This window comes from Neospora caninum, chromosome Ia (assembly GCF_000208865.1).
Source record: "Neospora caninum Liverpool complete genome, chromosome Ia".
Lineage (NCBI taxonomy): Eukaryota > Apicomplexa > Conoidasida > Eucoccidiorida > Sarcocystidae > Neospora > Neospora caninum.
The window spans coordinates 252,010-269,438 of NC_018385.1; the positions used below are offsets into that span (position 1 = coordinate 252,010).

Here is a 17,429-nt window from a genome sequence, read left to right on the forward strand (position 1 = left end):
GCATATATCGACAGATTTTCCTGGAGGAGTCCGTCGCGACGGAGCCCTGTCTACCGAGTGCGTCTGTTTCGTTTCCAGTGAACACGACGCGTTTCTGTTTTGTTGGGCTGAGTGCGAAGTTCCCAGCGCCCCAAAACATGAGTCGCCTTTAGAGGAACACCTACACCCCAGGCCATCGCTCTTGCATAAGGATTTCCGGTGTTGACACACAGTGTCTCCAGCACGCAATCTGGAGCTTTGGTCCTTGAAATGTCCCGGTAGAATGACGTGCATACAGAGCTCGCCCGACTCTGTTTTGCACACATGCGGAAGACCGCAGAGCGCACATATTCCGTTCACGCGGAGAATACTCATAGGCATAGCACGCCTCTGCAAAATCGCCAACTTCCGCTCCGCCAAGGTGTACCCTCCGTTGAAGAAAAATTGCACCAGAGCCACATTTGCTCCTTCCTTCATTACGACGTATACCCCCACGGTGACAGACCACTTCCGAAGGCCGTTACTAGCACGCAATCGAACGTTTCCTCGCCATTATGAGTGAAGTGTCGCCACACGGATCCAGAGCGAGCGGTGCTTGAAGAACAAGTGAAGTCTGACCCGTGACCCGTCGTCAATCCGGCATCTCTCTCTTCCAGCGGGAAGACCTGCAGAGAGCATCTTCGTGTGAAAACCCGTGTTCATTGTTTACGGTTACGACTCCTGTGGTATCGAATCGCATTTTTGCTTCCTTGGCTTCGTATCTCCGTGTCAGAATCGACCTAGGAAGACGCTTTCGCGATACTCATCCCGCAAGACGCTTCACGTAGGCTTGGAGATAGAGTCCAATTCCGACAGAACCGTTCGAAACATGTGTCGCTGTCACCCCGCGGCTGTGTCCCCCGGAAGAGTTCTGTCTGACTTGACGAGAGAGAACCGCTATTGGATCTTTCGCCGTTCTGACTGGGGAGGCACAGGCCCCTTGCTACAGAACAAAATTCAGTAGGACGATCGTTCACACTGTCAGGTGGAATACTTTTGAGCAGGGTTGCCACGTGTGTGCCTCCTGGAGGTGACTTGCTCGACACAACGCACCCCCGAAAGCGATGTATCTTGGCAACGATCCTGTTCATCGCCGCTTTCCGTGGCGCTGCGGAAGATGTGCTTTTTGCACATCTTCTCCAGTACACACACATTTCCCCCTCTGTGACAGCGCCCGTGTCTCGAGGCCACCACCGCGCCTCTCCGAGGGGGATTTCCCCTGCGAGAGCCTACCTGATTCCGCACACACAGGCCTCGGCAGTCTTCGGAACCAACCAGCCTTTTCGCTTGTGTGTAGGTGTGCATCAGGCAGCCGCAATCCTCCACTGACGCCCTCAGGAAAAACAGGCGCCGCCCCTATTCACTGAAGGACTCCTGGTTGCTTGTCAGCCGGTTTGTTATCCCGAACAGCGATACAAAGAGACTGAACACCCACGCAAAAAGGAAAGCAACCTGTTGTTGCTTTTGAACTTTGAATTCGCAGATCACAGCAGCGCCCCGCGGCGGGAGCAAACCGGTATTGTCCCTCGGGGGTTTTCACTGCCGTTTTCGGCATTCTGGACGGGATGTCCTACCTGCAGCCCTCACAGCGAGAGAAGTCTCCACGCTTGGCCCAGGTTTTCTGCCCCGCCCCTGTGTCAGTCACTGCGACGCACAAATGCCTCACCCCGGGCGCCGTTTCAACGTGTGGAGTTTCCGAGCGACGTGGTCGCATTTCTGGCCTCGGTAACTCTCTCTGGTCTTGCAGAGTTGCGAGATTCATCGCCACTCGCACGCCCGAAGCTTCTGCAAAGACCGACCCTCTCCACTACCAAACAGCGTTAGACGCGTTTTGCTTCCGGAACCCGTTTGACTACTTGCAAATATGAACAGCATCGCTCACTCTTGCTCCCAATGCTCTTCAGAGACCCAGCGTGGGTTGTGTATCGTCTGACCACCGTGAGATTCTAGAACGTCCGCTGGGCTACTCGATGGAGACTGGTGCCGAGTGATACTGCGCCGAGAGCTTCCCACTGGAAAACACACGATTGGGCATAAGGACGTCTCTCTCCGTGGCCCAGTGGTTCTACCGTTGCCTGTCGCGTCCTGCAAAGCGTTTCCAGCAGCCGATGCATGTGTCTTTAAACCACCTTCGTCAGGGACAATAAACTCAAGCGCGACGTTCAAGGAAGCGCCTTTATCCCCTGTCTAGCTACGGCCTCACAGACACCCGGTGACCCCGCGCAGCTTCAGACACAGCCAATCAAAAATCTGCGAACGCTTTTCGACGCGCCCAACCATCTGAGATTCTCTTCGATTCTTTCTTGGCGAAAGGATTCTCGTCGGGGTGAGAGCAACGAGGCCGCGACCCTTCGCCTCCTCCGTCGAGCAGTTGAGTTTTTACGCCTCAAAACCCCGGAAGTTTAGGCGAAAACTTTGCGACGAACGACTCCGCTCAGCGCTCCCTGAACACCCTCCCGAGCACCCTGGACCGGAGAAACGGATCCTGCTGAACGCTTCCAACAAAACAGGTGCAAAAACGGAAGGAACAAACCTGAGAAAGAAACTGAATTCGAGAGTCGGATGGATTCGTTCAGAGCGGGACTTCCGTCTCCAAAAAAGCGCGCGAGGAGCGACGGTTTTAGATCGCGTGGCGGAACGCTGAGAAAAGAGCACGTGAGCTTCTCGCTTTTGGACTCAGACTCGCTTCGTTTTCCACTGTTGCTCTCCGTTTTTTCCACATTTTTTTCTCTGCGAGAGGCTTGCGGATGCGTGTGCGGTCCTCTTTCCCCGCTAGAGCTCCGGATCTTCCCCGACTCCGTACACACCGTAAGACCCGCCACAGCCTCTCAAGTCCCCGTGCGCCTGTCGCGTCCCTGGTCGTTCCCCCCTCCACACCGCGAATTCTTTTTTCGTTTTCTGGTCCTCACGCGATGCTTCGTGGAGGCCTTTTTTGTCCCCTTGGAAGGACGGGATCCGTTTCCTTCCAGACTGACCGCCTGCAGATGACGCCCGGTCCAGTTTCCACTCGACCGGACACAGCACGTGCGTGCTGGCGACATCTCAACTGGCAAGGCGCCACACGGGAAGCACTGACGCGTTTCAAAGACCAGCCTTTCGTTTGATTTCCCAAAACTCAGTGCAAGATTTCCGTACTCCGAGCTGCAACCGCGTCAAACGTGCGCCAGCAATCCTTTTCTGGGTCCGCAGGCTCCCGGAGCAGGGATGCTCGCCCGGCTGTCTGTACACCCCGAAGCGTTCAACGTGTGGAGGACGCGGCGTCTTGTTTGTAACGCTCTGCGTCGCCGGCATATGGCGACATTTCGTGGAAGCGGCTTTACGGCCGCGAGAGCCTCCAGTGAGGTTCTCTCGGCCAGTCTCCTCAGTCGAAGAAAGGCTTACCACAGTTTTCCGGTACCTTGCCCATCCATCGAGCATTTCCTAGGAACCTCGAGGCAGGCCGCCACATGCCTTTCTCCGTATACACCGCGCAGCGCCGCCGCTGCAACCGGTCCCACCGCCGAGACTTCTCGGCAGTCTTCGTGCGTCTCTTCCTCTCGATCGTTTTCTCGATCCCCCCATCACCCCTGCATCGTGTCCGCGAGGGGAATGTGTCGCCGCCATCCCGCGACGTCCTGCGATCCCAGATTCCCGCGGTGTCGTCGATCGCCAGCACTCCCCTATACAGGTTCTTGGCACGGAGAAGTACGCGGCGAAAAACAGCGGCAGCCCGTGCATGCCTGGCGCCGCAACAAGACAGCTACAAGTCCGCCCCAGCCGGCACCAGTGGCTGCGTTGCTCCGAGACCGTGCGCCGCCGCCGATGCGAGCGGGGCACCGTGGAATATCTCCGCGCATAAATCCGTGGAGGCGGTTTTCTCTTTCGCCTTGTCCACTCTCTCGTGGTCCTCGTTGCTCTGTCTCTCCCAGACTGCCCCATGCGCCTTGTCCCAGACTGCCCCATGCGCCGTGTCTGAGGTCTTCCGCTTGCTCGCGTTTTCCTCCCCCTCTCTCTTCTGGCCCGCTGTCGCGGGCGTCCAGTATGGCTCTCTCTCCCGTCCGTCTCCCTTTCGCGCGGTCTTCCTGTCTCGCCTTCTCGTCTGCTCCGGCGCCGGCAGCTTCCACTGCCCCCGCCGGAGGATCGGCGTCTCTCGTTATGCCTTCTGTGCGTCGTCTTTTGCGTCTCTCGCGGTTCCTAGATCGTCACCCTGCGCTGCTTGTGCTGTCCGCTCACCTCGAACTCGACGAAGAGCGATACCCCGCAGCGCAGCACTTCTTCGCCGCGCTCGAACCCCTCCGGAGCCCGTCGGCCGGCGGCGTCTCTGCCTCCGGGCTACCTCCGCCGCGGCCTCCGCACTCGCCACTGCCTCCAGAGCTCGCGCCCCGAAGGCGTCCTCGTTCTCAAGAGACAGACTCTTCGCCTTCTGTGGAGAGCCCCGTCCTGCGCTTCTTCCGACGGGAGGCGGCCTCGCGAAAGGCGCTCGTGTCGAGTCCACGCCACGAGACACAGACCGTCTCTTCCATGTCTTTGTCAGCTTCCACTCCGGTTCCTGGCCCTTCAGTAACGCAGCTGGTTTGTTCGTATTTGAGGCGGAGTGGAGGGAACGAGAACCGGCGGGAGAAACGCGGTTGCGAGCGCCTTCACCCCGAGGACCTCGAGGGCAGTCTCGTGTTCATTTGGGAGGTTTCGCGTCTCTGTAGTCGCCTGCAATTCTCGGCCTACGAATGCACTCGCAAACTGCACGCGCCGCTCTGTCTTCTCCTCCCTCCGGACGCGCGCTGGTCTCAGCTTGCCTCGCTGCAGTCTTCTTCCACCCCGCCGGAGCAGCGCTCCTGCTCCTCTTCGCCCTGCGACGCTCGACTCCCCGTGACAGCGGCCGAGTCCAGCGAAGAAGCGACGGCGGCGCGGTTCCAGATCCGATCTCCGTGCCTCCCCGCAGCGTCGCCCACAGCCTCGCCCGCCGACGGCCTCACCGCTGAGGACGTGCGGGCGGCTCATGCGCTCGAGGAGAGCCTGGTTCGGCTCCTCTCGCTTGCGCGCGACAGCCGCGCGGGAACTGCCGTTGCCACGGCGGCCGCTTCGCCGCGCGCTGGAGCAACGGCGAGGGCTTGCCTGCGCGAGGCGGACGCGGACGATCCTCGGCCGACGGCGGCCCAGTTGGACGAGGCTGTTGACGCTCTGCTGCTGCCTCCCCATCGCTGGACAGTGGACGATAGGGCGCGTTTCGCAGCGACGCTCCACCCGCTGCGCCTCACGAAGCGCGTTGCGCGGCCCCGACGCAAGGCCTGCGAGGGCGTGCGGGAGCGAGGCCAGTCGAAGCCGCTGGCGCAGGAATTCGCGCGAGTGGAGGAACCCGCGACCGCTGGGAAAAGAGAGCCCGCGAACGACTGGACGGAAGCGAAGAGCGATTGCGAGACAGGCGCGACAGAGAGCGGGCTGTCCACAGGCGCCGAAATGTGTGCCGATGATGGAAACGGGGCGGCTGCACGGGAAACGCCTGAGAGCAGAGAAGAGACGGAGAGATACCCCAGCGCTCTGGAGGCGAAGACACCGGCGGAGGTACGTCGACCGCAGGCCGAGAAAGACTCCGAAAGCGCACACAGGCGGCCTTCTGCAGAGCCTACCGCCGCCACAGCGCTGCGCCGGGGACTCTTGCTGCTCTCGAACCCCCTCACGTGCGACATGTGGGAGCGCGCCGTCGTCCTCATCACCCACGTGTCTCGCAGGGGTTGCGTGGACGGAGTCATCCTCAACAAGCGCCGGGCGTGGAGGCCTTTGGCCTGGTCTTCCGCGGCTTCCGAGGCGTCTGCTTTGCGCGGAAACGACGAATCGAGTGCATGCACGCACTCAAGGGCTCGTGCGTTTGACGCGTCTCGCCTTCCAGAGGTGTCTTCCGTAGGCGCAGGAAAAGACGCACCGAGCCGACGCGCGCGATGTGCGCTTCTTCCGGATGGCGCTGTGCTACCAACGTCCTATTCGAGTTTTGTGGCTCACTGGCCGCGGCAACTCCGCCTGCTCCAGTATGCCAGAAACAACCTCGAGACAGCCCTCACACTCTCTTCTCCCTCTTCTCTTCCTTCTCCCACTTCCTCTTCTCTGTCTTCTTCTCCCACTTCCTCTTCTCCTTCTTCTCTTTGTTCTCCTTCTTCTTTGTCTTCTTCCGGGCGTGCAAGCGGCTTGCTGGGCGAGGCGTTGCTGAGTCGAGCGAGCGTGGCGTTGGAGTTTCATGTGAACGAGGCGTGCAAGGCGAAGGAGGAGACAGCGGAGACACTTTCGCGTGTGATGGAGGAGATGGCGACGGATCTCTTGGACGCCGTCGACTTCCCTCCCTCGAGCTCGGCTTCGTTTCTGGCTGCAGCGCACGCCTCAGAGCTCCGCAGCGAGGCGCCGTACCTCGTTCGCCTGCTCAACTGGTACCGCCTGCGGGAGGAGCGGGAGAAAGGCGTCCTTTCGGAGTCTTCACGCGCCTTCTCCCTTGCCTCGGGTGTCCCTTCCCATCCCGACGCCGCCGAGCACTCGACGAGGGCTGCGGGCGGTTCGCCGCTTTCCTCGCTCGGCACGCGGGCCCCAGCAGCCTCCGCGCCCTTCCTCGCTGTGACGCCAGTCAGCGTCGGAGACGCTGGAAAAGGCGGAGACGCGGACGAAGAGTCGGCCGTGCGTGGCGACGGTGGATCGGTGATTGTCTCCTTCTTGGCCTCCCTGCCCTACGGCGCCATCAGCCCTGCGCAAGCTGCGGCGGCGGCGCAGAAGGTCCGCCGCGACGCCGCACTCGCCCGGTTCCTCCCCCCTCAGACCGGGCCCCACAAGGCACCTGCGAAGCCAGAGAAAAAAACTCCCAAATATAAGCCGACGCACGCTGAGGCGGGGCATCCAGGCGAGGCAGGCGGGCCAACTGCGTGCGCGCCGGCAGCCCGGGAAGGAGGGAGCGGAGGAGAGGGAGAGGACGGCGGAGCGAAGGAGGGACAGGAGAAGAGCGCCGAGGAGGTTTCAGAGACGCTCGAGGAGGGGCGAGGGCAGTGGCGTGAGACAGGAGGGAGAGGCGAGCTGGGGGGGGACGGCTCCAGAGAAGGAGGACGGGAAACAGATGCCTGTCGCTTGTTAGAGAGATACAGCTTCGGCGGGCCGGTGCCTGGCCTCACAGTGCTGCACAGCACGGCCGAGAGGGGACTTGTTGAAGTCTTTCCAAACGGCGTCTTTCTGGGAACCCGACGGCCGAGAAGAGGCAAATCCACTCCGAGCGCTGGCGCCTCTGAGGAAGGTGATGTCGCCTCGGCAGACCAGACAGATCCAGGAGAGAAGACGTGTGACCTCGGAGTGAAGAAAGGAGAACATGGAACGTCGAAAGATGAGCAGGAGGCTGACCCTGAGACAGGAGTCTGTCGCGCATTCTCTCCCTCCGCTTGCTTGTCATCCCTCGGCTGCGAGGCAGATTTTTCCGTGGCGGCTGGAGAGGTAAAAGAAGCGTTTGACGGGCCGACGCGGCCGGTCGAGGCAGCCCCCGCAGCCGAGGCGGAAGACTCTCCGCTGTCGCGAACGTTCCTGGGAAAGGCGGCGTGGAGTCCTGGACAGCTCGAGAGAGAAATCGGGGAAGGCGCGTGGATCCTCGTGGGGTGTACAGACAGCGGAGTGATGCAGGAGCTGGTGTTCGGCGACGAGTTGACTGCGCGCAGGCGGCGTTCGCCCGGGGCCCTCGAAGCGCCTCAGAGAGACGAAAACGAGCTCTGGAGCCGCGTGCTGTCGGCGCTTGCGGCCAGTCCCTCCTCAGGCTCCCATGCGGGTCTCTACGAGGCGATGAGCCGTTTTCCTCTCTGTCTTGCGAGGGATACAGGTGTCGTGGACGGACGCGAGAGCGATGACGACACAGACTAGCCGCACCGTGCGAGGCGACGCGCGCACAGCTCGTCTTTGTCTCTTCCGAAACACCGGCGAAGTGTCGTATCCAGCATCAAGGTCCACACTGGGCCTTTTCCGAGCGGTTCCGTGCCCGACTGCAGTGAAATCTCTAATTGGGCATAGAGTCGGGGACACTACATGCACGGGCGCATCAACATTAAAGCAAGCAAATGGACATCTATTTTTGTGTATGCAAATGTACACGTTTTTATCGATGTGTATGCATATGCACATATAGATGCATATCATTGTCGAGACGTGTGCGAAGTGTTTCGTCGGTGTCTGTACACAGAGACCCAGAAGGACGCTATGACGTTTTTTTTTCGCAAGTCTGGTTGCATTCTTTTCCAAGTAGTTTCGCCTCAGACGAGGTACTAAAGGTTTAACCCGCACAGAGCCACGTTTGCTCCTTCGCGTTGAGGCAGCGTTTTCCCTTCAGAACGCGGAGAAAAGCGCGCTTGGCAAAGAAAAGAGGGCGAAAATCAGAGACATCGAGACAGAGCTATCGCCTTCAGGGCACACTGTAGCAGCCGTCGGCCGCGCGTTACGAGGGAGCATTTGAAACTTTTTCGGGTGTCGGATTCTGCGTTTTAGTCCAGTCCACTGGCGAGTCAAGGGCCTTTCTTCGCTCAAAGGAGACGCCAGCGCGTCCTCGTTCCGGAACGCGACGCGCCTGCCAGAGTTTGCGGCTTCTGTGTTCTATCTTCGCTATGGTTCTTTTGTATTCTCTCTTTTCTTTCTCTAAATGCTTTCCGTTCTTCGCTCTCTCTTCCGTTTTTCTTTCGTGTGTCGTCCCTGCCTTTTTCCTTCGTGCGTTGCTGTCTTGAGAGAGAGGTTCCGCGCAGCGTTCGTCCGAGAGAACGCGCGGATTGACAGAGAGGCGAGAGGCGGTCACAGAGTTGAGGCAGCGCTCGCAGGAAAAGAGGTTCGAGTTCCTGGACAGAACGACAGACTTTGCACAAACCACGACACAAATGTGGAGAGACGTGTGAGAGAAGAGACACTTGAGGCCAGAGGCCGGGAGGCGCACGACTGCGCAGATCTTTCACTGGTCAAAAAAACACTACTTCGATTCGTCCTTCTCGTCCTTCTTCTCGTCCTTCTTCTCGTCCTTCTCTTCCTTCTTTTCTTCCTTTTCTTCGCCGTCTGCGTCCACGCCGAAAATCTTCGCGTTCAGAGCGGCGGCTTCTTCGAACTTCTTCTTGAACTCTTGGGCCTCTGCGAGAGACAAAGCGAACGAATGCCCACGTATTCACCGCACGCATCTCTGGAAAGACGAGAAACGTTTCCGCGTCCACATGCATCCGCACACGCGCCAGCACACCCGCCTGGCGCTAGACTCCAATCCACTCTCCCTCTCTCCGTCCCCACGGGCACATGCACTTCTCATCACCTCCAACCGCTATATCACTCTGCATATAAATACGCACAGAAACATGCGTGCATATACAGAATATATATATATATATATGCATATACATGTGTATCTCTGTATATATTGGGTATTAAAAGGCCTTTCTCTCAGGTGGTCCTTCTTCTGACTGCGGGATGTGTCTCTCTCTGGCTTTTGCTTTCCTCCGAGGATAAAGCCCGACGATCTTTTCAGCCATTTTACACAGCCGCCTGTCTTTTGTTTTCGCGAGAGTTTGCACACTCGCACTCTTTCTGCGCCCGCGGCTCCGTCCTCTGGCCGCGTCTCACCCCTTCCCCTATGTCACTCCGTCGCGGCGGGTTCGAAGGCATAACGCCGCGGGAAAAAAAAAAACAGAACAGATCGAAGCGAGAGGCGACGGACACCCGTCTCGTTTCAGAGAACGCGAGAAAAGCGACAGGCGTCGCCACGTGTTCTTCCCTGCGGGACTTACGCTCCACTTGTCCGAACTTGAGCGCAAATTGCTCATTCTTCAACTCGCCCTCCGCGAAGTCCATCACCGTCCACACCCAAATCTTCTCGCTGCTCACGTTCGGCGTGAGTTTGCAGTAAACCCCATTGGCCACCACTAAACAAAAAGAAACCACAAAAAAGAAGGAAGCCTCTCAACCAATGCACACCGGTTCTCTCCACAGGGAAGATGAAACCGTGAAAAAGACGAAGCTGCGCCCAAGGCGTTAAAAAAAGGACAGAAATCCTCAGAAGCACACATCTTACTCTCACCAGTGTGTATAAGCGAGAATACATACACATACATATAAATGTGAACGAATATACGCATAACTTGAATGCGTCAACGGCGTAACGACATCAACATGCAGATATATGTGCAAATAAATATACATTATATAAATATATATATATATATATAACTATATCGGAGAGACATTTCCAGGCTATAGCCGCAAAGCGACTGTGTAAACATGTCCACATGACTTGGAAAGCGCGCACGCGCCAGGTGAAAGTGTTTTGTCTCAGGGCGCCTCTCTCACCGTAGTGGTTAGCGACGATTTTGAGGGTTTTTTCTTGGCGAAGAAGAAAGCGGATTTTGCCGGTTTGTTTGTGGCGCAGTAACTTTGCGTCTCCGATCCCGCGCTCCTTCCACTCTCCGGCTGTCTGAGCATCTCCCGTCGAACCCACCCAACGGTACAACTTGCTGCGATACTTCCAAAAAACGTCTTCGTCTTCCTCTCCGGTCTCCACTTGCACGGCGTGGACTTCCACCTGAGAAAACGCTCGCCTCTCCATGCACGCGTCACTCTCAAGATCCCCAAAACACACGACCGACAGAGGGAGAGAGAATCTCTCTCCTTATGTGCGTGGACGTATCCATACCTATATATATATATACATATATATTATGCATGTAGAATTAGGTATTATGTGCGGATATGCGCTAGAATTTACACGTTTATATATATTGATGCAGATCTACATGGCGACGAAGGCCTTTCGGCGTGGCCGCGGAGTGGGGAGGACGAGACCGCGGACACACGAGGCTGCTAGGAAAAGAAACGGAACCTCCACGCCGACGACCGCGCACGCTCCAAAAGCTTAAACCGAAAGAAGGGGAAGAGAAGGAAAACGCTAAGAAAACGAAGGGAGCGGCATTCACGATCGGCGGTTTCGGCATGGAGGGAGATGTGGGCAGAGAAAGATTCCAGAAAGCCATACTGTTGGCCTTCACAGGTCCGAGACCACGAAAACACTGGAGCAAAGCGAGGCATAATCAAAGACTAGCGAAAAACAAACGAAAAACAGACACGAGAAAGGTTGCTCACTGGTTTCTCCATACTGCTCGACTGATTGCAGACTCTCCCATACAAGTCGATATACAAGCAGAAAGGCATCTACATACATGCTTCAATGTGCATCTCTTTGCCGTTACAGAAGACTGGTCTGAGTCTTGATGTTTCGGGGGAAAGACAGGGTTTTCGCCTCACTTGTGGGGTGTTCCAGTTTCCTTCGGTAACTTCCTCCTCGGGATTGAAGTTGTCTTCTTCCTCCTTCGTTGCCGTTGCAGCAGTCTCTGCGGGCTGCGCAGGCTTCGTCTCTGTGGCTGCGTCGGACATTGCGGAGACTCGGGGAAACGAGAAAATGATACGCAAGACAAGGGAAGATGCGCAGGAGAAGCCGCGGGGAAGAACGAGAGAAGAACGAACGCGCGGAAGAAAGAAGCGAGAGGGACGAACGGTGGAAGAGAATTCGCAACGGATGAGGAGACGTCGCGGACGAAGTCTTCCGCGGGTGTTCTTCGTCCGAGGTGTGCGCAGTCGTCGCTGTGTCTCTCCTCCTCGGAGAAAAAAGTAAAGAAGAAGGGAAGAGAAGAAGAGGCAAAAGAGAAAGTAGTGTGCGTGAAAACGAGCGAAAACCACGGCAGAGCACGCGATAACTGCCGTGTTTACCACCGAGAAAACAGGCAGTTTCCCCTTTGGAACAGGGCAGTGCGATGGGGTGTATATATACCGTGAGAGAGCTGCTCGTGCGGTGTCTCGTTTCGCCGAACGATCGGAGCAAACGCGAGGAAGTTTTCCCAAGGAAAGGAGCGTTTTCCGCGCAGCGGCTGCGGTGAAGAGAGACAAAAGCGGGAGGGACGAGAGATTGACAGGGTGCAAGCGATTGTGGGACGGACGAAGTTTGTGGTCGCAGCAGACAACTCGAAGAGAGAGCCAGGAGCAGAAAATGAGGAGAGAGAACCAGCGAGGACAGAAGAGGAACAAGGAAGAAAACACTGCACAAACGCGCCTTTTTGGGTCACACAGAGCGCGGAACGAGAGAGGAGAGAGAAGAGGGCCTGTGTCCTGTGGAACAAGCATCTGCATCCTGGTGGAGAAGTAACACTCGACCCCTCTCCAGCTCTCCCCCTCTCTGTGGGTCGGCTTATATTCGAGAGAACATTCTTTCGCGCAGAGTGCGCTGCGCGCACTGGCGCCGTCGCACTCAGCTGTCTGTACACCGCAGAAAAGAGCTGCTGTGGCTGCAAGGCGACTTGAGCTAGCGCGGACGAAAGCACGCACGCCCACGCCTGCCGCGAGATGTGTCTCACTTCTCTCTTGCTTCCTTTCGAGAAAGTTTGTCTTTTTTAATCCGCTGTCGTGCTCGACTGAAGAACTTCTGCAATTGCCTCTGGCATCTCACCGACAACAGCGTCCTGGGAACGGCTGCGACTTCGCGCGAGAACGAGGAGGGGGAGACAGGATGCGAGAGCCGCGCACCAAAGGAAAAGAGCGAAACGGAACGGAGATCTCGAAAAAATCCTGCTTGTCTTTCACTTTTTTCTCGCGGGCTGCGACTAAGTTGCTAAGGGGTGGACCGTAAGAAGAGGTCCTCGACGAAGGAGACGGGGTGTATACGTATGCGTAGAAGTGCATGCATTTTCCCTGCGCATGCGCCCTTTTTCTTGCAGCGAGAGAAAAGTTAGACAACAACTATCGAGAGGCTGAGGAATCGAAAAACGCACATCCGCGTTTTTCCTTGTTTTCAGTTTGTCCGGCGGTCCATCCGCAGGCATCACGTGTTCACTTTCTCCTGTCTCCAGTGTTTGTCCGACTCACGAGGGGAATAAGCCTCTCCGCCTGTTCAACTGTCCTTTCTCGCTTCGTTTCTCCCTTGCCGTTTGGTTCCCTTTTATACTATCGGACGGACAAGGAAAAAGGTCAAAATCGCTCCGACCAAGGCAGCTGTTCCCGCGCCATGAAACGACCCGAGCATACCGTGTGCTCGATTCTCTCGCTCCTTTTGGGTGGATAGACACTCGGTCGCAGACATCGAGATGACCCAAAGATTTGCGTGAGCATGTAAAGCCGCAAAACTGCGTTCTCTGTGGGACGAGAGCCGCTCCAGTTTACAGGTGGAGTGTACAGTCTCCATCCTCGCCCCGTGGCCAGGACCAGCTTCCCCGCCTTTCTTCTGGTTTCTTTCTCTTCTGCCCCGAGTTCCCTCGGTATGGAGGTCGACGTCGGCCGGTCCTCTCGGCGTCAAGGGAGAGGGGCTCTGCGGCGTGCCGCTGCAGACCAGCTGTCTCCTCTCTCTTCCTGTTCTTCCCCACTCTTGTCCGCCCCCCTGTCTCCTCTGTCTCCTTTGTCTTGCCTCCTCGCATCGCATCCCTCATGTGCGATGGCTGCCTCGCCCGCCTCTTCCTCGGGTATATGTACACCTCGTTCCGCACTAGTGAGCCGTGCAGGGGGTCAGCTCTGTTCTCCCCGTCTGTCTTCGCTTCGGCCTCTCGCTCCGCCCGCGGCGTGTTTTTCCTCGCCCGCTTCTTCTGAAAAGGAATCGCATGGCACCGGCAGATCGGAACAAAGCGAGGGTGAGAAGAAGAGCGCCCGATTGAACTCGGGAATCGCTGGAGCGGTCAGCGGAATCGTCTGCGCCAGTATCTTACAGCCGCTTGACGTCATCAAAACTCAACAGCAGGTCAGGATCTCTATTGCTGTTACCCGTGCAAATGTATCTGCCGCTACAGATGCGTTTATATGTATTCGCAGTTCTAGGCGTGCATGCATGTGCGCGTGTGCATCGAGTGTGATAAAACGCATTTCTGGCTCGAATCCTAGAGGCCCACAGGCCTCTCTTCGCCCCGGTCTCTGTTTGCGACTGTGTCTCTGCCCACCTGCGCACCTGAACAGCTGCAGAGAAAGGAACTGAAACACAAAGTGCGCAAAGAAGCCTCGATGCGAACTTTCCCAGAGTCTGAAAGTGCACATACGGGTTACAGCGGATGCTAAAACTTATATCATTTCTCCCGTCGCCAGTGGGCCGCCTGCATGCGTACAGATGCAGAAACTAGATGTAAGTATGCATGTATGTACACTTTGCGAATAAGAGGCGATTGCGGGTATAGGAGTCTATATCTCTGTGTCTGTCTCTGTCTGCATCTGTATGTGGAAGGGTATGAATATGTGAGGTTCGTCTAGCGAGGGTATCAGCTGTGGTGCGTTGCGTGTTGTGTTCTCAGCAGCAACAGCCAGTTTCAGCAGGCGTTCGCGGGAGGCCTTCTGTGACAGAGGTGTGCAGACGCATTCACAGCATGTGGGGCTTTCGAGGTTTCTTTCGAGGCTTGTGGCCTTGCTTGATTCGCGTCGGACCTGGCACGGGCGTCTACTTTTACTCTTTGGACATGCTGACCGGCACGTGGGCGTCCTTCTCTGCGGTCTCACGGAAAGCGGCTCAGGCGGCACCTTGGCGCCCCGCCTCAGGGCTCTCTGTGCATGCAGAGAAGAGCGAGGAGCCGGGAAACGCGGCTGCGGCAGATGCGAGCAGATGGGGCCTTCGAGGCGAATGCGCGTTGGAAACGACTGCCGCACTTGTGCATGCAGCCGCCGAAGAAACGGCCGGCAGAGGCGTGCTTCTCGAAGGAGAAGAAGAACGCAAGGTGTCCGGGGAGATCGAGGGCGATCTGCAGTCGCCCATGCAGGGAGACTCGGAAAAGGCCCCGCCGTGGTACAACGCAGTTGTCAGCGCCGCGGCCCGAGGCGTCGCAGTCGTGTTCTTCAATCCCATCACAGTCGTGAAGTCTCGAGTCGAAAGCTCATGGGTACGGCCCGTTCCCTGGCGCCACGTCACGTAAATATATATCTACACTGTGTAAAGATATACATTACCGCGCATATACATATATATGTATATATATATATATATGAATATACGTGTCTTTTTTGAGGCGTGCGAGTGCGTTAGGTTTCTGCGGTTACCTTACTGAAAGAATGGCACAGGTTGCGTGTCCACGTGTGCGTGTGTGTGTTGCGCAGATAGTGGGATGTGTAGACCTCACGTGTATATGCGGATTTCGATGCGGGACGTGTATGGAAGTGGAAGGTGGAGTCCCGTAGCGCCGTGAAAATCGCGTGCACCCCGGTGTACATCGTCCGTGGCCAGATTGGCGCGTTCCGAAACACTTGGAACGCGGGCTATTTTTCCCGGTCGTGGGTTGCTTCGTCACCTTTCTCGTCGCGTGTGCCGATGTCTGCTTTCCACAGATGACCTCCCGATCTTCGCCGCCCGTCCGGACACTTATTTTGGAGATGTGGCGCACAGAGGGCCCCGCATCGTTGCTTCGCGGGGCGTGGCTGACGGTGCTCCGCGACGTACCGTTTTCGGGGATTTTCTTCGGTATGTACACCTGGTTGCGAACTCAAGTGGGCATGGACGGTCCCCGCGAAGACATTTCGCACTTTGCACTGAAGAACTTCTGCTGCGGAGCGTCTGCCGCAGCGCTCGCCTCGGCCGTGACGCATCCCTTCGATGTGGTCCGAACGCGGATTCAGCTGTACGGACTGTACGTGGCACAGCGCAACACGCACGGCGCCGGGTTTGCGGCCCCAGCGGGAAGTCGACCGGTCTCGGTTCCGCCGCAAAAGTGCGGTTCCGAGAATCTGCGTGGCCAGGCAGGCCCAGAGTCGGCCACGGCGACCAGAGGGGGCGGCGCACGCGATGCAAAGGGTGTCGATCTCACCATGAGGAAAATGGTGCGGCAAATGATACGGGAGGAAGGCCTCCTGGTTCTATGGCGAGGCTTGGGCGCGCGGCTGGCCAAACGATCTCTCATGTCTGCCATGACCTGGACGTCTTTTGAGGAACTGCGGGTTGTCCTTGCAGAACTGAAAAGGTGAGCGAAGCGGCCTGCCAGGCGTATGTACACCCCGCAGCAGGGAGCAGTGTGGCGACTGACTGGTAACCGACGACACACATCTGCAGGTTGTGTTTTTTTTTGAAAAAATGTGTTTTAACTTGTGGGGAGTTGCCATCTCTAGGGAAGCAAGCAGCGCTGTCGAGTCGCGTCTCGTGACTCGGAATTCCCCACGTCGTTCCTGTAAAAACATGGCTCTAGCACAAACTGGCCAGGCACAGAGCCGCGCCACTGCGTGCTTAATTCGAAGACAGCCCATCCACCGCACCTCTATGTCGCATCGAAAGGGCCACAGTTTTTGGAAAAAGGTCAGAAGCAAAAAGGCGGAAAACGCATGCGAGCCGGGAAGGTATCGGCGGACTGGCGGGCGTCGACCCTGCCAGGCGGAAAACGTAGAATTCCTCTTCAGTTGTCGAAATGAGGAAACAGGTTTTGGCGAACATGCCAGAGAACACGTGGGAAGGCTCCCAAGAAAAAGGACGAGGACGGCTGTCTTGTGTCCTCGGATTTTTCAACAGTTTCGTTCCTTTCTCACCCTCATTTTCCAGATCTAGGACGCTCCTATGGGTACAGTAGCCCACTGCAGATCTCTCACGTCACGCTAGCACCAGAGTCAGAAAAGGCGGCTTCACTGAACGTTCCAAGTCGGGACTGGTCTTGGTCCGGCGATGTGCCCATCCGTCGCGGGTCAGTCTGACGCTCCCTTCGAGTCGGGCTCAAACCGCGGTTGGGGCACTACGAATGCTTTTGCTGAGTGTGACCCGGTGATAAGTGTGAATGCGAAAGACACAGTGTCGCACCAGTTCCCCTTTCTCCGTCTGTAGTAGCAAGCTTGAGACACAGCTAGCATCTATATGGTACGCGCGAAGACTCTTCGGGTCTTCAGACTCCCTCACCAGCGAACCGTGCACCAGGGAGCGGCTTCAAAAACGTCTTGCAAGTTTCGAGACCCTACAAACGTTCTACGCGTTCGATACAGAGGTGGATGCGTCTGAGGGCCCGGGCGACATTTGGAAAGTGCCCCGTTTGCTACTGCGAAGCGAACATTGCTCCCTGCATTACACTTTGGGACGATGGGATGCAGGCGCAGCAAGAAGCAAGAACCAAAGGACGCAAAGATTCGCGACTGGACACCTCGTTCCTCTCGCTGACCCCTGCGGGTGAAATCGAGTCGCCGTTCACGCCAGTGTATTGTCACCAGTGCAAACGGCCAGCAAACGGGAAGGGCGTTTCTGGAACACCTGGCCCTCCGGACTTCTTGCCGGGCAGCGAAAACGCTTTTTCGCGTGTGTAGAGAGAGTGTAGAGAAAAGACCCGCGGGGTGCGGGAAGCGGTGGCCGCACCCCGCGGGCAGTACGACAAAAACCTTTAAAAAAGAGCGTTACCGTCGTTGCACACCGGTGCGCTGTGTTAAGCTGGCAAACGTTTTCCCCACGAGTACACCGACATCCCCCGGAGACTTCACCGGAACTCGTGTTT

The 17,429-nt window shown here is 57.1% G+C and overlaps 3 protein-coding genes across 3 annotated transcripts; 2 read left to right on the forward strand and 1 right to left on the reverse strand.

The window, feature by feature from the left end:
* Positions 1-4,038: 4,038 nt before the first annotated feature.
* Positions 4,039-7,866, forward strand: NCLIV_000270 (conserved hypothetical protein; the record flags this gene model as incomplete). The annotated part of the gene is made up of 1 exon (XM_003879515.1): positions 4,039-7,866. The coding sequence occupies one exon, from the start codon at positions 4,039-4,041 to the stop codon at positions 7,864-7,866; it is 3,828 nt and encodes a 1,275-aa protein (XP_003879564.1).
* Positions 7,867-8,953: 1,087 nt separating this feature from the next.
* On the reverse strand, positions 8,954-11,394 carry NCLIV_000280 (ranbp1 domain containing protein, related; the record flags this gene model as incomplete). The annotated part of the gene is made up of 4 exons (XM_003879516.1): positions 8,954-9,108; positions 9,756-9,890; positions 10,315-10,546; positions 11,266-11,394. 4 exons carry the CDS (start codon positions 11,392-11,394, stop codon positions 8,954-8,956), a joined length of 651 nt encoding a protein of 216 aa, XP_003879565.1.
* Positions 11,395-13,601: 2,207 nt separating this feature from the next.
* Positions 13,602-15,933, forward strand: NCLIV_000290 (putative mitochondrial carrier domain-containing protein; the record flags this gene model as incomplete). Its single annotated transcript, XM_003879517.1, has 3 exons — positions 13,602-13,631; positions 14,280-14,858; positions 15,301-15,933. 3 exons carry the CDS (start codon positions 13,602-13,604, stop codon positions 15,931-15,933), a joined length of 1,242 nt encoding a protein of 413 aa, XP_003879566.1.
* Positions 15,934-17,429: the final 1,496 nt, after the last annotated feature.